We start from the raw sequence: 19718 nt of genomic DNA, 5'->3' as shown, positions 1-19718 counted from the left end.
AAAGCCAATCAGCGCCAGGTTCTCCGACGTCGGGGCGGGAGGCTGGGGGCCGGCCCAGAGGAGGAGGTGGCTGCCAGAGCGCAAGAGGCGGGGGCCGAGAGGAGGAAGGGGAGGAGGCGGAGGCGGGCGCGGTGGCGGCAGCAGCGGCGGCGGCGGCGGAGGGTAGGTTGCGCCGGGACTGTGTCTGCCGAGCTCCGCGGCTGTGCCTGTGCGAGTGAAGGAGCAGCGCGAGGCGGCAGAGGCAAGCGCGGGTGAGCACGGCCGCGGGACGTCTCTGGTAGCGGCGGCGGCAGCGGCAGCAGCGGCAGCGGCAGCGGCAGCGGCGTCGCGCGGTGTGGGGAAGCAGCGGCAGCAGCAGCAGCAGCACCACCAACAGCAGCAGCAGCAGCAGCAACAACAACATAGCAGCAGCAGCAGCAGCGGCAGCAGCAGCAGCGGCAATAGCAACAGCAGCGGCAGCGGCAGCAGCAGCAGCGGCGGCCGCCTCTCCGCCGCCGGGGACGCTGAGGCGCGGCTGGTGGCACTGACATTGGCGGCCCTGCCTCTCCTCCCTCGCCCCCGACCCTCCCCATGTGATCGGTCTTAATCCCGGCCGTGTGCGCGCGTGGGGCTCCATTCCGTGGTGCCCGGACTCTGTGCCGGGGTGGGTTCTCGGGTGTGCATTCTCCTCCTCCATCCCTCCTCCCCCCAGAATAAGAGAAGAACCGAGAGGCGTGCTTAGAAATTAAATAAATAACCAGCTCACACGCGCAGCCCGGAGCGGAGTCGGTGGGGCTGGAGGCGGCAGCAGAGGAGGAGTGAAGGCGGAGGAGGGACGCGCGGAGAAGGCAGTAACTTTAAAGCCAGCTCAGAGCCCAGAGATCCAGCCGAGCGGTTTGCAGCTCGGCAGCAGCGGCAGCGGCGGCATTGAGTGTCTGGCCCGCCAGTCCGGTCGGGGTGTGCAGTCGGACGGACAAGCAGCGCGTCGCTGTCCCCTGGCGGCTGGAGATGTCCGAGCCCAAGGCAATTGATCCCAAGTTGTCGACGACGGACAGGGTGGTGAAAGGTAAGCGGCGCGCCGCGGTCGCCCGGGTGCACTGAGTGCCGCAGGCGCCCGGGCTGCTCGCCTCCCCTCCCCCGCCCGGGGTTCTTCACTCCCCGCTCCAGCCGCGGACCTTCTAGGATATTGTGCAATCCTCGCACCCCCCTCCCCCGCTGCAGCCTCCCCCCAGGCCTCCCACCCAGGGCCTCCAGAGGCATTTTTATTTATGGGGGCGTCAGTTGGCAAATGGCTGAGCCGTGAGGAGGCGGCGGCGGGGGCGGCAGTGGTAGGTGGGGGCGCCCTGGAGGGGGGGTAGTGGTTGCTGGTAGGGTGTAGCTGCTGTGACAGAAATAGGAAGTGGGTGGCTGCTCGCAGGCGTGCATGGGATCGGGTTTATGGTTTTCTTTTGCAGTGGGAGGGGTGATTTATGGCTTTTAAAACATAAATATGGCATTTTTATGTGGCCGTGGCTTTCCACCGACTGCCTCGCTCCGGCAAGGTTTTCTCGGCGCTTCATTGCAGCAATTCCCTTCGCGCCCCTTCCCCCTCCCCCCTGGAAGGGCCTGCACAGGACTCGCGAGAGAGCTGGAGAGCGTGGGGGGAGCCCGGCGCTTCCTCCCGCGCCGGGCGGGGGTGGCGGCCGGGGAGGTGGCCGAGGGGGCGCGCCGAGGGCGCAGGAGGCGGGGGACTCCCCCAGAGCCCCCGCCGCCCTGGGATTCCCCCGCACGCCTGGAGAAAGGCCAGGCTAGCAGTTCTCCTGACACCTACTGTCACCCTCAGCTGCCCCTCGCAGATCAGTCATGGCTCTTGAAGGAGGTGCCCACTCGCTAGTGCACACCTCCCCAGGGAACCTTACCCCAGTCTTCTCCTGCTTGTCCCTGGCACCCTAGGTGTTATGGGTTATTTGATTCATATCATTGGCTCTTCCTCCCCAACACCACCTGACTCCTGGTAGGTAGGGATGGCTGTGGGATTTTTAGGGTATGTAGGATTAGGGAGAGGACAGCCAGTGGTCTCCTTTTGGTTAGTCAAGAGGGAATCCACCACTTCCAGATTGCAGTGGGGGAGGAACTAGCCTATGAATCCTGGAAGGATGAGAAAACTAAGCAGTTCCCCCAGGATTAAGTTGTGCCTCTTTTTTCCCTGAGGTCAGGAAACCCAGCAAAGCAGGAAAGGGAATGGGCTATGCCCTGAATGAGCCTCACAAATTTTCCCTGGTGTGTGTGTGTGTGAGAGAGAGAGAGAGACACAGAGACAGAGACAGAGACAGAGGTAGGCAGTATCTAATTTGAGCAGAGCATGCAATACTCTAAAGTCATTTACAACATGAACATTTATGTGAAGAAACCTAGTACCGTAGAGATTGTGATTACTATCCAAAGTCCATCAAGAAGATGGGAAATGCTCCTTGATCTATAAAGATTTGCCCAATTTTTAATAAAAAAAAAATCTTGGTAATGGTGTTGATGGAGGAAATTGTGTCCCTTTACCTCGTTTTTGAACTTGAAAGGAAAAAAGAAATCCAACCAAACAAAAAAGCCTCCTCATTTTTTGAGTCTGAAAAAAATCCAGTCATCTTTTGGATATATTGGAACCATTCCTGCTTTCCGCTTAATGTAACAAGGAAATAACTCAGCAAATGAATAAAGGCAGATTCACAACTACTCTTCAAGTATGTGAAAATTCTCAGGTCATTATCAAAGGCCTCTGTATACATTTTTAAAAACTAAATTTTATTTTTACCCCTGAAACATAAATAAATATATCTTCCTCATGTCAAAAGTAGGTAAAACTGCACTCTATAACATTACGGTCACATTTTCATGACAGATTAAAGAAAGTTTATAATTTAAATGAAACTGTAAACATGTTGGTAGTTAATTAGAAAAATGCGTGGTCACGTTCCCTGTTTTAAATAAAAAAAATGTGAATTCTTTAAGCATAAAATTGTCACCAAGTGAATAATGTGAATAGTTCATACGTTCTGATTTAGTCTTTACTAGTTAATGTGGAAGAACTCATTTAACCATTACATGGCTGATATATTTTTGATTCCCTGACCCTCATGCTATATAAGTGGTTTGCCAATATAAATTTGTCCATAGTTCTAAAAACTTTGGTTTGCATATTTTTTTTGCGTAACTGAAATGCAAATGTGGATAAATACTGAAAAGAAAAACTTGCTTTTGCACTTGTTTTAATAGGAATCCTTAAGTGAAGTTTTGCTTATAGAAAGTTTTATTCTTGAGTCCTGATTTGAAGGTGACCACAATGGAACTCCTTTTCTGCTTTCTTACATACTTTATATTATTGGTTTTTAAAGTGTTATAAGAAGTTTTCCCATATTGATAATTTTTCAGTTAATTATTAGAGATAGTAATCTAATTTATCAGTTTTCTATGAAAGACCAGTTCTCCTTTAATATGTATGTTTAATAGGGGGAAAGCATATACATGCTTAAAAGAAAATGAATTCCCAGATGATTTTTTATATTTGCAAAAATTGGATAATACATTCCTAAACCATGGCATTTAAGATTTGTTAGAACTTCTTAGTGATATAAGAATTTTTCATTTATTAAATCACGAAAAGATTATTTTCTTGAAATTCTTAAGCTTCTTAAGATTTTTCTCTCTGAATTAAAAAAATATATAGTCTTAATTAAATGTTTGGATACAGTAAGTGAGAAGTGTTGGCATCATTCTTACCATGGCCTGCTCTGGTGTTTTGTAATTATCTTCTTCATTATGGCCTAACTTTTGTTGTATCAAGCATCGCTGTTTAGAAACAAAGTAGGACTTGTGGTTGTATTTGTAAGTAACTTGATGCTGTGACAGCTTTCTTCATTTGCATTTCCAGAATGCAGCTTTAGTAAAGGTAGGCTGACTTTGTCTTTCTGTTACAGTGTGGTATTATAGACCTTGATCAGTTCTCTAAATCATAAAAATGAGAGAACAGTAGAAGTGAAAAGCATTCATTTGGGTCACCTCAAAAGGTGTACTTCAGATACCAAAACAGATAATATTTTTTTTTTTGTTAACTTCTCAGGTAAAGAAACAGTCCTTTGCTCCTTTGTGGCCCTAGAACATTACTGCATGATAGTTCATTACTTCAAAGAAATTAAATTGTGTATTGTAATGGGTATGTTGCTTTTTTAACATCTTTCTCATTTCTCTGTTTCAAGTATGTTATAATGGGACAGTTTACCCTCACTTAAAGTGATCTTGATTGGTAGAATTGAGAGACCTTGGCAGATTGTAGACGTGCTGATTCTTGGGAAGAATTTTGGGGAATCTCTCAGATACTCCGTTGATTACAATTGCACTTTGACTTTGGTTGTTTTAGGTATTGGAATGCACAAAAAAGTAGCCTTTCCATGGGTATTGTCAACTTATATTCTTACCGTGGATAAAGTAAGAAAGCTTCTGGAGAAGAATTTAAAACCATATAAGCAAGAAGGTCATCTCTTTCTTGTTGAGTTAGAAACTACTCGGAGCTGCCCTTTTATCCATGGGAGCAGTCCAACTCCATGCCAACTGCACCAGTAAAATATTAAGTAAATAAAAGTTCTTCCTGAATGAGATTATGAATCCTTCTTAAAAAGAGATTAAGGATATACTCTGTCAGTAAAAAACTGTCGTGTTTGGATCTTGAATGGAGCATTTAGTAAATACTACTGCTGACGTGAGCAAAGAGGAGCTTATTGAAGATAATTTATTTTACTGACAATTTTAGTCACCATCAGTTGAGTTGTTCTATGTATTGGGTTTTACTTTTAGAGTAAAACCTCATTAATTCACTGTCATTAATTTGTGCTTTCTCACTGCAGAGCTCTCTTAGTGATTAAACATCAGTGTTTGGGTGCTGGAATTCACACCAGCAATGACAAGGAAGGACGGGGTCACTAATCTAATACTCTAGACAACATGGTCAACAAGCTTAAGAGGCCTAATCCTTTCCACCACTTCCTTTACAGCATAAAATTTCATGCTGTTAATTACAAATTAGATTGATCTATTCATTAGTATTTTCTTATAGTACATTTTGGTAAGATGCAAACATTCTGTAAACCTGATTTGAAAAGGCAGTTGTGACTGGATCTCAGTGAAGTTTTGGCGATTTCTAAGATTTTAAGAATAAGCATTTAAAAAATGTTTATCTATTTGTTTTTGGCAGGAGTAGGGGAGGTCCTCTACTTAAAGATACACTTTTGAATACATCCTGCTAAAATGTAAGGAGCTAACATCTTAGAAGATCTGTTTTCTTTAGCAATTGTCCTTATGCATCATGAAGTTGTAATCCTCTGACAGCTGTCTAGTGGGTTTTAAGAGATAGTAAATTGCATGGGAGGGGATCACCCTTTTTCTCTTGCAGAGCAGCTAGTGGATTCAAACTGCTTATCTTTGGGTTGGCAGTACAGCTCCTTACTGCTCGGCCCCTAGTTTACAAAACTCCATTTTTATTTGTGCTTTTCTTGGTTGTTACTTTGTGTACCTCTGAGTCAGAACTGACTCATAGCTGGTCTTCCAGCAGGTTTTCAGAGGCATTAAATGACAAGGGAGAAGATTTCCCTTCCATGTCTCTTGGAGCAGCTGATGCATTAAAACCACATGCCTTTAGTATGCACTACAACTTCTTACCACTAGGCTACCTGATTTATTTCTAGTTTTCAAGATTTGAATTATGACTTTGACATACTGTACATTTTTAACTTTATAATTGGGCTCTTAGGCTTATCCTTATCTCCTTTTTTTGTGTCAGCCATGCGCAAAGTTGAAATTAATTATGAAACCAAATAAAGAAGGAATCAATTTAGAGTGACCTCATTGGAAAAGAGCATTTTTCTAGAGATACTCTCTTTTACCAAAAGCTAGTTAATGTTTTGAGAGTTTTGTGACTGTCATATTGGAAATAGGCAGAATAAGTCTGTTCCTGAGTCTTTCTTTAAATTGAATTTGAGCATAAGTTGGACTAGCTAGGTATAGTTTATATCTTACATCACTTATTTTATAACTTTTATAAAATAGTTTTAATATTGTTTTAACATATGATGTACCTTTCTGTGCATAAAATGGGAAAGAAAAACTTCTGACTACACTGAAACATCTTTAACATAATGTTATAGTAATAGGAATAATATTTTCTTTTGTGTTTTAAGGTAGCTCCTGTTCTTTATTACCAACTTCAAATTGCTCCTACATATTTTCTTGGGGATGGTTTGTAAGTACTGATTATATATAGGATGGATGTTCGTGACCTAAAGACTGCATGTAGTTCATGAGGTATATAGAATGATTTGGGAAAAGCTGCTCTCAGGACCTCCGAAGTGCTAAAGAGCAACAGTGTCAGTCTAGAGACTAAGGCATACCTAATTCAGGCCATGGTCTTCACAGTTACTTGCTGTGCATCAGAGAGTTGGACCATGACCAGAGATGATGGAAGAAGAATTGATGCTTTTGAGCTGTGGTGCTGTAGAAGAGTATTGAACATGCCATGGACTGCCATCAGAACAAACAGGTTTATCCTGGGGAGTGTAAAACCAGACTGTTCCTTGGAGGCAAGGAGTTTGAAGCTTCGCCTCACATACGTTGGGCAGATAGCCAAAAGGGGCCAGTCCCTGGAGAAGGAAATAATGCTTGAGAGGGTGGTGGGACAGTGCAGGAGAGGAAGACTTGGAATGAGATAGATTGACAGTAACGGGTAATGTGGGTAGGTGTGTCAGAGAAAGTGAGACTGGCTCAGGATTGAGCAGAGTTCAGAGCTATTGTACATAGGGTCACTATGAGGCTCAGGCAACTTGATGGCATGCAATGACAATAACTCATGATTTGGAACTTTGATTAAAAATATTTTCATTTGTTTTAAAATATTTTTGTTATGGTCAGTCTCTTGGTATCTAGAGGGGATATATTTTATTTGTCTTCAATGAGAACATTATAGAATTCCACTGTTAAGTGTATCAGAGGCTAGTTTCCTCATAGGGACAAAATTGTACCCACTACTCACTTTTTCAGATCAGAGGCTTATGAAATAGGATATGAGGTGAATGATTACACTTGAGCCATTCACTTAGGAATGATGATTCAATTACTGTTGGCACAGAATTATAAATGGTAACATGTTAGATATTTTCAGGAACATTCAAGAATAGTTAGAACCATTAAGAAAATGCATGGCCTTGGGCTCACAGCGGTGGTTTTATTATGACTCTTACTTTTATATATGAAGAAATAAGAGATGGCTAGAACGACCACAGATGGGATTAGGATTCAGGTAAGTAAGTCCTAGCAAATTATTTCCTTTAGCAAAGTGCTCTTCTGTCTTGAAAATCTGCTTTAGTTATGTAGTTTGTTTTACTGCATTACTCCCTGTGTAAAATATTTTGACAAGGAAAGTATCTTCTACCTGCATATTTGGCTCTGGTGGCCTATTGAGTACTGAGTTACACTGATAGTTTGAAGGCAAGTGAAATGGTTCAAATTCACCACTATTTCTCCAAAGAAAAGTGGGAACTCTCCTCCTGTGTAGTTATAACCTCTGAAAATCTGCTGGAGGGTATCTCAGTTGATTGTGACTCAATTACAGTGGGGGTAGGGTGGGGGAAAGAGAATGAGAATGTATTTAGCAGAAATAGAAATTCTGGCTATAGATAGTACGATAATCTGTCTTAATCGTTACGTGAAGTCCGCCAAAGAAGTACTGTTAATGGTGTTTTCTAATTTGGTAAATATATACACAGGGATTGAAAGAGCATACTCTGCTGTTAAGAAGTTTTATTTATGTTTATTGTGAAGGGCACTATAACAAACCCTGATGAGAAAATGGTTCAGCACTGTTAACTGAAAGGTTGGCAAGTTCAGCCACCAGGCGGCTCCATGGGAGAAAGACCTGGTGATCTGCTGAGGCAGAAGACAGCCTGGATAACCCTGTGGACAGTTCTGCACCATGACATGGGGTTACTATGAGTCAAATTGGCTTGGTGGCAAATGACACTTAACACCGTAAGCTGCTTTTTGTGAATTACTATTGATGACCTATATTATAGTTGTGGTTTGGAGATTTTGTTAAATATAGATATCAGATAAGGATGATGTGAACATTAAAAAAAAATTTCCGTTTGTAAACTAAGGCATTTTTAAAAAGCTTTTTTTTTAGTCTGTGTTGTTGTTTTATAATACTTCCTCTTTTATGGTAACCATCAGGTATATTTTGTATAATATAGAATTTTGTAGAATATAGAAAATATGATTTTCTGTATTCTTCCAAAGCTAGGTACTCTGAATAATGGTTTAAATCAGATGGTCCACCAGCCCGAGACCCAGATTCACTGCTAGTGTTGTCTATTTTTGCAAATGTGCCCTCAGGTAGCTGATACCTTAGAGATTAAAAAATAAAAACCTGGCTAAGGCACAGTGATACTCTGCTGTGGTTTTGGAATTGTGTCAATTATTTTTGAGATTGTTGTAATGAAGATTAAAACTTTGTCTCGCTTCTTTTTCTTTCCCTGGTTCTTGCTTTTTCCTTATGGCATAATACACTGTGACTCATTTTTCACAGAGGGTCATCTGACTGTTGATGTACATCTCATAGCTGGAATTTCCCCCCCTACCCCGACCCCTGTATGCACAAGAGTAAAATAAGTCAATGCCAGGAATTTGTTTTAAAAGCTCCCATCAGATCATGACTACTCACCTTATAACTTTGCCAGTTTCAGGTTTCACTTTCTGAACCTAATAATAAAGGCAGAGGGGTGATGGCTAATGTTTAAAGATGGAGTTTTGTTCATAAAATTAGAATTTCAAAACATTCCCATTAGTGCTGTGATGAAAGATTATTAGTGTTTATTTTCTACAAAGATTATATAATCCTAATGTTTTAATAACTGAGCATGTTATTAGTCTTGATTTATAATATTCAATTCCTTGTCTTTTTGTACTATTAGGCTGTTTTTTAAATTTCTGGTATGTCATAATCTAAACCATGTCTCCCACACTGCTGCATTTACTTGAAAATTACATAACCTAATTTGTTAATAATATGCATTCAAATTTACAATTTGGAAAATATGGTCATTTGCCTTGCTCATTATGGACTGAATACATTCTTGTTTTGAATGATTTGGGCATGATATAATATTCATGTGTTACCTGAAGCAATAAATGGAGACAGATGCTATGCTTATCTATATTATTTTGTTATTTTTTTGTAAAAGTTTTACATGGTAACTCTGGTTAGTTGGAAAGCTTGCTTTATCATCTGCATTAGGGAATATAGAATATGAGGAGGTACTAATAAAAGCAACAGTTATTGTGAGGGTAGTATTGTTGTTTGTTCATTTCTACTTTTTGCCATTTGAGTTTAAAAGCTATACATAAATGCTTTGCAATTTGGCTTATTAGCTTGAACTTGTAAATTCTGGTTTTTGTTCTATTTCCTTTAGGCTGATTACTTTTTAGCAAATGATAAATGATGTATTAATCACTCAAACTTTGACTTATTGAGTGGTTTATTGATTTATGTATTTTAATTGTTGCATAGACATGGGCTAAAAGAGACAATGACCTGGCAAATTTATATATATATTTGTAAATCCTGAACGCTCTGTATCTCAGTTATATTTCCTGTAATGCTGTTGTAATCAAGAAATGTAGCCTTTTACAGTGCAACCTCTTGCCCTCCTCTGGCCCCCAGAATGTCACTAGACACTATTCACTGAAAAGCTATGTAGAAGTTTTTAGGTTTTTTTTTTTTAAAAAAAGTGGGACCAATGCTTTAAGCCATCTGTGGACATATGTCTTTAAATGTTTGTATGCTATACCATTTTATCAAATTCAATTGAAGCACAATGTGTTCTCTGAGAATGACAGAAGCTGAGTCAGAATTTCAGAGATGTCTTGTTTTCTTGTTTATGGTTTATAAAAAATTACAATATTTTAGAACTAATAAAATCTGACACTTGAATTTTTGGTCACTTACCTAAATTTAAAGCTAATGAATAAAGCAAGCACTTTTCCTTTAGTGCCTTGGATGAACACAGTTCACTTTGCTTTTTTGTCATTCAGGTTTCAGTTCAGCTGTCACCTCCTCTTGATACCCCTGTCTTCTGACACATTGCTCAGAGTGAAGGCCACCATCCCCTTCATCTTCACAGAGTACACCTCCATTAGCACACTTAACATGCTGCAGTAGTGATTTGTTTACTTCTCTGCCTCTGCCCCCTTGGAAATGGAATATTCTGGAGGGAGGGTCTGGTTTCGTCTGTCTTTGTCCTTAGCCCTACATTTGCCATAGATTGGGCATTTAATAGATGCCTGTTAAGTGAATGATATAGCAGGGAAAGGATATGATAGATGAAAACTTCTAAATGATAGGTTGCTTTTTTAGATTTTAAAATATTGTGAATTTTAAAATGGGCAGTTCACAAACATTTGATGTGTTTTCAAGATTCGTGAGAAGAAGTCCTGTAGAATAATGCCCTCATAGGACTTTTTTGATATTCACTACACCCTCTTTTCACTTGAAGTGAAGACCCGTCAAGTTAGCTTCTCTAAGATCAGGCTGTTCTGAGAACATTGCCCTTTGGTGAAAGAGAAGATGACCACAGCTGATTATAAAATGGAGAATGACTACATCGACCGCAACTGCTGAATGACAAATTATTACATAATTTAACAAATCACATAATTATGGAACTTCCAAGTTACATCATTATGTAACTGTGAAAGAACTGAGAATTCATGATCCAGCCATGTTGATACATAACTTTAACCATCACAGCCAGTGTTACTCTGACCTCATGCTTTGGTGTACTGACAGACAGAAGTGGTTAAAACTCAGACAAGGTAGTAGATTTCTCTCTTTTGTTAATGAGGAAGGCTGGATAAAGACATACAGGTAGGTGAAGAGTTGGTGATGTTGTATGCTTTTGAGTCAGAACTGACCCATAGCTGAGCCTTGGGGGAGGGTGTTCAGAAGCATTTAATCACGTGGCAGTACATTGCCCATCTTTCCCAGAGGAGTAGCTGATAGATCTGAACCATGCATCTTTGGGGTTGCGTGCAATTTATTATCACTAGTCCACCAGAGCTCCCTAACTGAGGAGTAGAGGTGTTTAATTAAAACATTCTAATCCTGTAATTAGGGTGATAATTTTTAATAATAATATAATGATAATAATAATAATAATATCCTAGTGTGCAGAAGCATAACCTGAGGGAGGGAGTAGTTGACATACCCATGGAGTGTAGGTTATCAGTAGATCTGTGTCATTGGAAAATATATAAGTCCATTTTCTCAATTTTGGTCGATGGTTTCTTTCTCTGGCAGACTGTTAATACTAGTTGGGGGAAAGTTGTTTTGACAACTAACTATAAAGTCTAGAATTCTCAGTCATACTGCTTCATTACAGAAGCGTTTAATGATGAATGAATTCAAGCTCAATAGAGTTGTTAATCATAACAGATACACACTATATAACATGCTAAAATGAGATGGCTGGCTGTGTATACCAGTAAAAATCTTCAGGTCCTATGTGTGGATACGGGGTATTCATGATTTAACTCTCCTGATGGCATTCCTATATGGAGTATTTTAGAAAAGGCCAGACATTGATCCAAACCAGCATGGAAGTAGTGTGGTGAATCACTTGCTGTTGAGGTTTTATAGATGACTACTGAATCTTCACTTGTGCTACTTAAGTTATATGGCTTCCATTAAAGCAATCCTAGTTCAAGTTCATTTTCTTTTTTAAAGCGATATTTCAAGCTTCTTAAGTGGCCTAGACTTGAATATATCTTCCTAGTAAGAAGTATTTTTCATCCAAAGAGTTGAAAGCTTAGAGAACCCACAGTTTCCTTGTATAAAACCTCACCATTGTCAACTCTTACTAGCAACTCAGAGGGAATGTCTGTTATCTTTATCTCTGGACAGAATTATACAGAGAATATCTTGTTCTGCATTAAATTCTGGAAAATTAAGATTATATTAAGAAGTTATAGTCTCATAGATGAATAGAAGATTTCAAATTATGATAGAAATAGGATTATTTATTCTGATTTTTTTACGTTTTGATTTAATTATTGATTTCAAGTATTAATCTATACAGTGGGTCAAATTCAGATGTCTAGTTCTGTCCACTGAATAACAGAAAACAATTGTTGCAAACATCGGAGATTGTTATTAAACAGAGACATTTCACATTAGAATGGATTATGAGCATCTTCTGACCAGAGAATTAAGTGAATTCTTGTTTACTTGGATTTGTGAAGAAATGTGAATCTTTATATGCCAGAGTAGTCTAAAATGATGGTAATTTGAGTGTGGGAGGCACCTTGGAAATCTAACTCCAACTGTCCTTTAACCAGTACTGTTGATTCTGTGGAAATCTTTGTTCTAGGAATATTTGGCTCCTTTCTAGCCTAGCAAATAGAGTCTTAGAATTGGTAGGTGCACTAGAAATGTCGCTCAGGCCACCTTCCGTGCTAAACCTCCCTGACAGTGGTAATCGTACTCTTTACTTGGTCACATCAGATGAGAGAGAGCTCCCTATTTCATAAAATCTTACTTTCCATTCCTTATATTTTAGTTTTCTAAGATATACTTGTAACTGTTTGGAATACACATTCATTGTTGCTACCGTTGCTTTGTAATGAACCATTTGAGATTTGTCTTTTGTAAGAAACCTATTTAATATGAAAACAGATGTTCTAGTTGTTCCCCACATACCTTGGTTTCTAGACTCTTTCTCATCTTAATAACCTTCTTTTGTATCCATGACCTTTGAAAGACACAGTGAAAGGTTCATCCTTCCTCATGCTGCCTCCCAGGAAACTTTTCACTATTCTGAACTTGGTTGCTTCTGTATTTTGTTACCCTTCTCTGTCCTCAGCCTGATCCTTAAAGTGCTTAGGACTCACATCTTTCACGAGTGGGCCTAGTCATCATCCAGTGGTGTCCCATGGCTAGATGATGATTGTGATTCTCTTTGTCCTTGTGACTTTCCCTGTGAAATTCCCATCACTTATTCATTCTTTCTGTAGCTCCAGGATGTTCTGTAAATTAGAAACTAAAAAAGCCCCAAACCCACCAAGCTCCCCAAGCTTGAAGTCACTGCTATTGGCTGGGCTGTGACTGCATCAAGTCTCTGAGGTTATAAATCCTCTACTAGGAAGAGACTGCTTGTCTTTCTCCCATGGAGCAGCAGTGGAGATTCAAACCACCAGAGGTTTGGCCTTTGGGTTAGCACTGCAACTAAGAACTTCTCAGAAAACCTAGATGGCTGATAACTTTCTAGAGGCATTGTTTTCATCTTCTATTTCTAATGCAGGGGAGTAGTAAAGATAAGGTCATAGCATGGCAACATGGAATAAGGGTGGTGGGCTGATTAAGGGCCAGGCCAAGTGTCTTGTTTACTTTTCACATCTATGAAGGCAATTCAGCAGGGAGAAACCTACCTGTGTGCCTGCTCTCACTTGTGGGGCCCAGTCTTTGAAGATTGTTGATAAACAACTCCCAAGGCCATGTATTTAGCTAACCCAGTGAGTTCAATTGAAATTTGAGAACTAGTTTAAGTTTCACTGAAACCTATTGGAGGCAGGTGACTTCCAGCTGTGGTGTCACAACACATTGCTGTGTTACATTCAACTGTGAGGTATTAACAGCTACTTACACCATATAGAAGTTGGCAAATGATTTATTTAGAAATAGCTAAATATAGACTAGGGTGGATTCAAGTTTAACACTGAAATGCAGCTTCCATTTGCATTCTGATGTCTTGTCTTCTGCTGGAGACAGGGATGGAGCTGTATGTACCACAGTGGGGAATTTTGCATGACTTACAGCATGCTTATTCTTACTGAAAGACTTATCACAGTGCAAAGTATATATATGAGTAATATGTGTCAATAGTTACTTTATTTCTCTGACTGCTTTTTAGGGTTATTCTTTAGAGTCTGGTTAATTCATTGTGCAAGTGTGTGCTATGTCTTGTCTGTCCTCATATTAGTAAGACTGATACCTATAATTGAAGAATATAGTATCAATTGAATAGCTCTTTAACCTGGTACCTTTTGTAAGTCATTTCAGCATGCTCTAAACTCATCTGTCACACATATCTAATCTGTGTCTGAAATTCCATAGTTGTTTGTTTAGGATAGATTGTCCTTTTGTTTCAAAAGCAACAGATCTTTAAAACATGTTAGGGGATGCAAGGAACCCTAGTGTTGCATTGGTTAAGCAAACCACCAGCTGCTCCTTAGAAGTGGATGTCTGATTTAATAAAGATTTACAGTTTTAGAAACCCTGTAGATCACTTCTACTCTGTACTCTAATGTCACCATAAATCAGAAAACAGGATTGTTTCTCAGCACATTGACTATAAGTTCTTGCTTTTGGGTGGTATGGAATAAGTTCTGTATTTTAGGAGCCATTTTGACAATGAACATTCATGGTGCTCGTGAAATCCATATTCTATCCTCTTGTAAATATGACACCATTTTTTATTATCCCCCAAGCTATATTTGTAATATCTCAGCCAGCATACAGTTTAAATAATCCATTAGCAAATGCAAATTGGCTTTTGGAAAATGTTTTTGTTAGTTTATCCATAAGTCCATTCTTCTAGCCGACTCTTGTACTGCAGTTTGAGTGCACATACTTGGCTGGCTGCATTATGTTCTCAGAGTTCAGAGTAAAGTAGGGAGTATCTGATGGTTACTATCCAGTGCCAGAGCCAAATAACAAACAATAAAATCCCCTAAACACACGTGACTCTCTCTGAAACCCCTATCTACTAAAGGGTCAACAATGGGTTGGTTCCAACTTGACGACACACACCCACCACCACCACCACCACCACCACCACCATCACCACCAATTACTTTAATAGCAGAAAGAACAATATGTTGTGAGTGCAAAAGAGAATAATCAATTTTCTTCACAGAATGTACTTTCATTTTTTTGAAAATAAATGGACCTGTTGTTGTTGTTATGTGCCATCGAGTCGCTTGCGACTCATAGCAACCCTATGTACAAGATCTCTAAATTCTGTTCTATCTTGTGCCAACCTAGCCATCTCAAACACACTTATTCCCACTGCTCCATTCACAGAATCGATCCATCTCATCAAAGGTCTTCCTCTCCTTCACCTTCCCTCCACTCTCACTCTGCCAAACATGATGTCCCTCTCCAAGGATAGGACAGTGTTCAGATCAGTTGTTCATGGGTCACTATGAGTCACATGACTTGACAGCAATAACAGTATTACTTTTGTCTGTGCAGGATAGATAGGCATGGCTTAGTGTTAAGATGTGATAACTTTAAAATGGGATGGAAAACCAGGAAAGGTATACAACAGACTGAGAAAGGTATATAAGATAGTCTGGGATAGTAAAAATGTAATTTATATGTGATGCCAATCTGAAGACTCGTGGTTTGAATCTGCCAGATGCTCCACAGGAGAAAGATAGACGTTCTCCTCTCGCATGATTTACAGCCTGTGAAAACCCATTACAAGGTCAGCTATGAGTCGGATCCAACACAGTTGTACATAATAGCAGCAGCAGCAGCAGCAGGAGCAGCAGCACCAGCAGCATACCCCTCTTAGAGAAAGACATGCCTGTTAGAGAGGCAGCATCAGAATGCAGAGAGGACATTAGTTTAGAGATAGACAAAACCTAGGTTTAAATTCTACTTCCATATTTAAGCTTTATATCCACATGCAAATCAGCTAAACACTCAAAACCCACTTTTCATACTGAAAATAAGAATAGTGAGAAACTAATTTTTGCAAGGTTGCTGTAATTAAGAGAGCAACTTTATGAAATACCTAGCCCTAATGTCTTCTCAGAAAGAATGAAGAATATATATATATATTAGGAACTCAGAGGTGCTTGCTCTTAAGTACTCTGGAGAGGTCCCTGACAACAGATTTTCCCAGTGCAATTAATCTTTTAATTTTCTGGCTGCTGGTACCAACAGTTTTGATTGTGGAGCCAAGCAAACTGAAGCTGTTAACAATCGCAGTTTTTTCACCATCTATCATGATGCTTCCTTTTGGCCCAGTGGTAAGAATCTCTATTTTCTCAGTATTGAGCTTCAATCCATTTTGAAGGCTGCAGTCCTTGACCTTCTGCAGCAAATGCCTCAGGTCCTCAGTTTTGGCAAGCAAGGTTGTGTCATCTACATAACACAAATGGAGTTACATGATGTTGCAGAACGTTGATTAGTTCCTCCAATCCTGATGCCACATTCCTTCTCATAGAGCCCAGCCTCTCTGATGATCTGTATGGAAATAAGATGCACCCCTAGTGTACACCATTCTTGATTTTGATGCCTGCAGTGTTTATTTGCTTTGTTCTGATGACTGCTTTCTGGTCCAAGTATAGATTTCACATAAGCATGATCAAGTGTTCTGGGATTCCAATTCTTCTCAGAGTTAGCCCAATTTGTTGTCAGTCAAATGCCTTTGCATAGTTAAAGAATCATTGACATTCCTCTGGTACACTCTGCTTTCAGGTAAGATCTATTGAACATTGGCTATCATGTCCCAAGTGCCATAACCAAGGCTTAAAACCCAGCCTGCCCATCTGGCATTTTTCTGTTGATGTGCTGTTCCAGTCGTTTTTGGATAATTTTCATCAGGGATTTGCTTGTGTATGATATTAATGATATTGTTTGATTGTTCCCACACTCTGTTGGGTCCCCCCTTTTTTGGAATAGGAATAAAGATGGATATTTTCCAGTCAGTTGGCCAGGTTATTGTCCTCCAAATTTCTTGGCATAATTTGAGGAGTGCATTCAGAGCAGCATCTGTTTGTTGTAACATGTCAGTTGGTATGCTGTCAATTCCTGGGGTCTTGTTTTTCTGCCAGTTCCTTCAAAGCAACTTGAACTTCCTCCTTAATCACTATAGGCTCTTGATCAGATGTTGTGTCATGAAATTCTTCTGTGTTGGCAAATTATTTTTGATATAGTGACTCCGTACTCTTTCTAGCTATGAAAGTTTGGTTACTTTGTTGTTGGACAGCTTCCTTGGAAGTTAAGCTTTATATTTAGAAGTAATTTGTATTAAAGTGTAAGCTTTTCTATCTTTTCACCATTTTCAAAATCATTATAGTTTAGGGGCCTCTACCATTTTACTAAAATATAAAATAGTTAAGCAGATAAGGCTGTGTCATTTGCATATTACATGTTTATAATGAGTCTCCTTTCAAATAGTTGAATACTTTTTCAAAGTCTAAAACATAGGTAAATATTTTTCTGGTACTCTGTACTTTCAACCATGATACTTATGACATCAGCAGTAACATCTCATTCCCTGTCCTCTCTCTTCTGAATCTGGCTTGGATTTTCAGCATTTCTCTGTCAATGTGCTTCTTCAGCATGTTGAAGATTTTTGAATTATCTTCTGCGTAATATTGCTTATATGTGAAGTTAATGATATTTTTTATAAAGTCTGTTGGGTCACATTTCTTTGGAATGGGGATGGCGATTTCTTCTATTATTTAGTCAGCTGAGTAGCTGTCTTTCACATTCCTTGGTGCAGGTGATTAAGTACTTCTGGTGTTGCATCTGTTTGTTGATAGTTGTAGTATGACATCAAAGACATCAGGCATGAAGAAAGAAAAAGGTCGGTAAAGAGAGAAAATGAACAAAACCCTTAACCAATATGGATGCCAAAAGAGACTAACTTGGTCTTACATATAGAGTAGATAATGTGAAACTGAGAAATGAAATAAAAGAGCAGTACAGAAAATGTCAAAGGATAGCTCCAGAGCCAAAATACTGTAACAAAGTGTGCAAAGACTAGGAGTTAAAAAACCAGAGCAAGAGATCTTTCTTGGCATTTTTCAGACTGAAAGAATTGAAGAAAAATGTTCAAGCCTCAAGTTGTGATATTGACAAATTCTGTAACTAAAAATTGAACAATGAAAACATCAAAAGAAGATGAAGGAATGTACAGGATCACTGTACCAAAATCAGTTGGTTGACTTTGTACTGCTTCTGGAGATCACACATGATCTCCAGGATGTTGGTTCTGAAGGAAGAGATTCTAACTACACTATGAAGGTGGCGGGGGTAGGGGATTGGGGGTCTGGAGGGGGTGGATCAAGGCTTCAAGAATTGATGAAATACCAGTTGAACCCTCTTAGTGTCCTTTTCCTCTCCTTACTTTATATCCTGATTCTTTTTCCTTTTCTTTTTAGTTATTTGTCCTAATTTATATTATTAGTAAATTTACCTAAGAGTCTCTTGGTGCCAGTCAGCACTTAGGAAAGCATACCTGTCAATCTCCAGTAAGGTCACAGCCTTGAAATCCTATAACATAATCCTCTGAATACATGGAGTAGACATGAGTTGAAATGAATGCCACAGCAACTAACAATGAATTGACCTAGGTTTTACCTAGCTATCATACTAATTTTTGTTGTTGTTAGGTTTTCTCGAGTTGAGTATAACTCATAGTAGTCCTCTGAGCAACACATCTGAGCCCTGTCCTATCCAGCATCATCCTCAGAGCTCTGGCACACTCCAGTCCGTTGCTGCAGTCACTGTGTCAGTACACCTGATTGAGGGTCTTCCTCTTCTTTGCTGTCCTCGACTTTCCCAAGCATTGTGTCCTCCTTTAAAGAATAGCCTATCCTAGCAACATGCTTAAAGTGTGTGAGGTGAAGCTTCACCATCCTTGCCTCCAAGAAACGTTCTGGCTGCAACATCTTCAAGACGTACCTGTTGTTCTTTTGACAGTCCATGGGATATTCAGTACTCCTCTCCAGCACCACAGTTCAAAGGCGTAAATTATTCTCCTATTATCTAATTCATTGTCCAGGTCTCAGCAGTGCAGCAAATGAATGAGAAGACCATGGCCCGAATCACACACACCTTATTCCTCAAACTAACATAGTTACTCTTAATATTTTGGACTGGTTCTTAACTGCTAATTTTCCAAGTACAATATGTCTCCTGATCTCCTGACTGCTGGTACCAGGTGTATGATTGTAGATCAAGTAAGATGAAGTCATTGACAGTTTCAGTCTTTTTTCTATCTATCATTAATGCTGCCTTTTGGTCCAGTTTTGAGAATTTTTGTTTCCTTGACATTGTAATACAATTAATATTGAAGCTAAATCAACTTTTATAGCTAGTCTGAACGAGTAAGGCTACAAATCTTTGTTTTAGGTTCTGCATATATAACACAGAAAAAATTGCCATTTATGTGGTGTCAAGAGGAAGCTTGTGTTTTCTATAGAGGAGAAACAAGAGACAGGCATGAAAAATTGCTGTCTTGTATCTGTAATTTGGCTTGATCAAAGTCTTTCCTTATCATGAGATTTGTTTTAATTTTTTATCAGAGAGTGGAAGACATAATTTTTCTAAGGATAGTGTTCACAAGAGTAGTTGTGTCAAGTAAGTGCTTTCATATGTATTGTGACGTATGATTGCGCACTCTTTTACCTGAAAGCAGCACTACTAATTTCAAGGATACTTTGCTTCTTCATACTTAGCTTTGGTGGCCTAGAGATAGAGAGTTGCATCACCATCCAAAAGGCAGATGATTTAAATCTGCCAGCAGCTTAGAAAGAAAGGAGGACATTCTCTCCCCACTTGATTTACAACCTCTGAAAACTCACTTGAGGGTCAACTGTAAGTCACTTCTGACTCAACAGTAATGAGTTTGAGTTTATGGGCATAAAAGGAG

General features: G+C 39.8%; 1 protein-coding gene across 3 annotated transcripts in view; it reads left to right on the top strand.

Moving 5' to 3' along the window:
• The first annotated feature begins 469 nt into the window (after positions 1-469).
• LOC102868820 (serine/threonine-protein phosphatase 2B catalytic subunit alpha isoform-like) overlaps positions 470-19718 on the top strand; it is a 422832-nt gene continuing 403583 nt past the window's right edge. The window contains exon 1 of one of the 3 annotated variants that reach the window (XM_006893088.1): positions 470-1045. In XM_006893088.1, the coding sequence (XP_006893150.1) occupies positions 988-1045 (58 nt within the window). In that variant the 5' untranslated portion in view covers positions 470-987. The remainder of the gene's footprint in view (positions 1046-19718) is intronic. The other 2 variants (XM_006893087.1, XM_006893089.1) reach the window with 2 other exon arrangements.

The sequence above is a fragment of the Elephantulus edwardii genome, unplaced genomic scaffold (genome assembly GCF_000299155.1).
Source record: "Elephantulus edwardii isolate Elephantulus edwardi_28Jun2011 unplaced genomic scaffold, EleEdw1.0 scaffold00122, whole genome shotgun sequence".
NCBI classification, from domain to species: Eukaryota; Metazoa; Chordata; class Mammalia; order Macroscelidea; family Macroscelididae; genus Elephantulus; species Elephantulus edwardii.
This window is presented reverse-complemented; position numbering and strand designations above follow the sequence as displayed.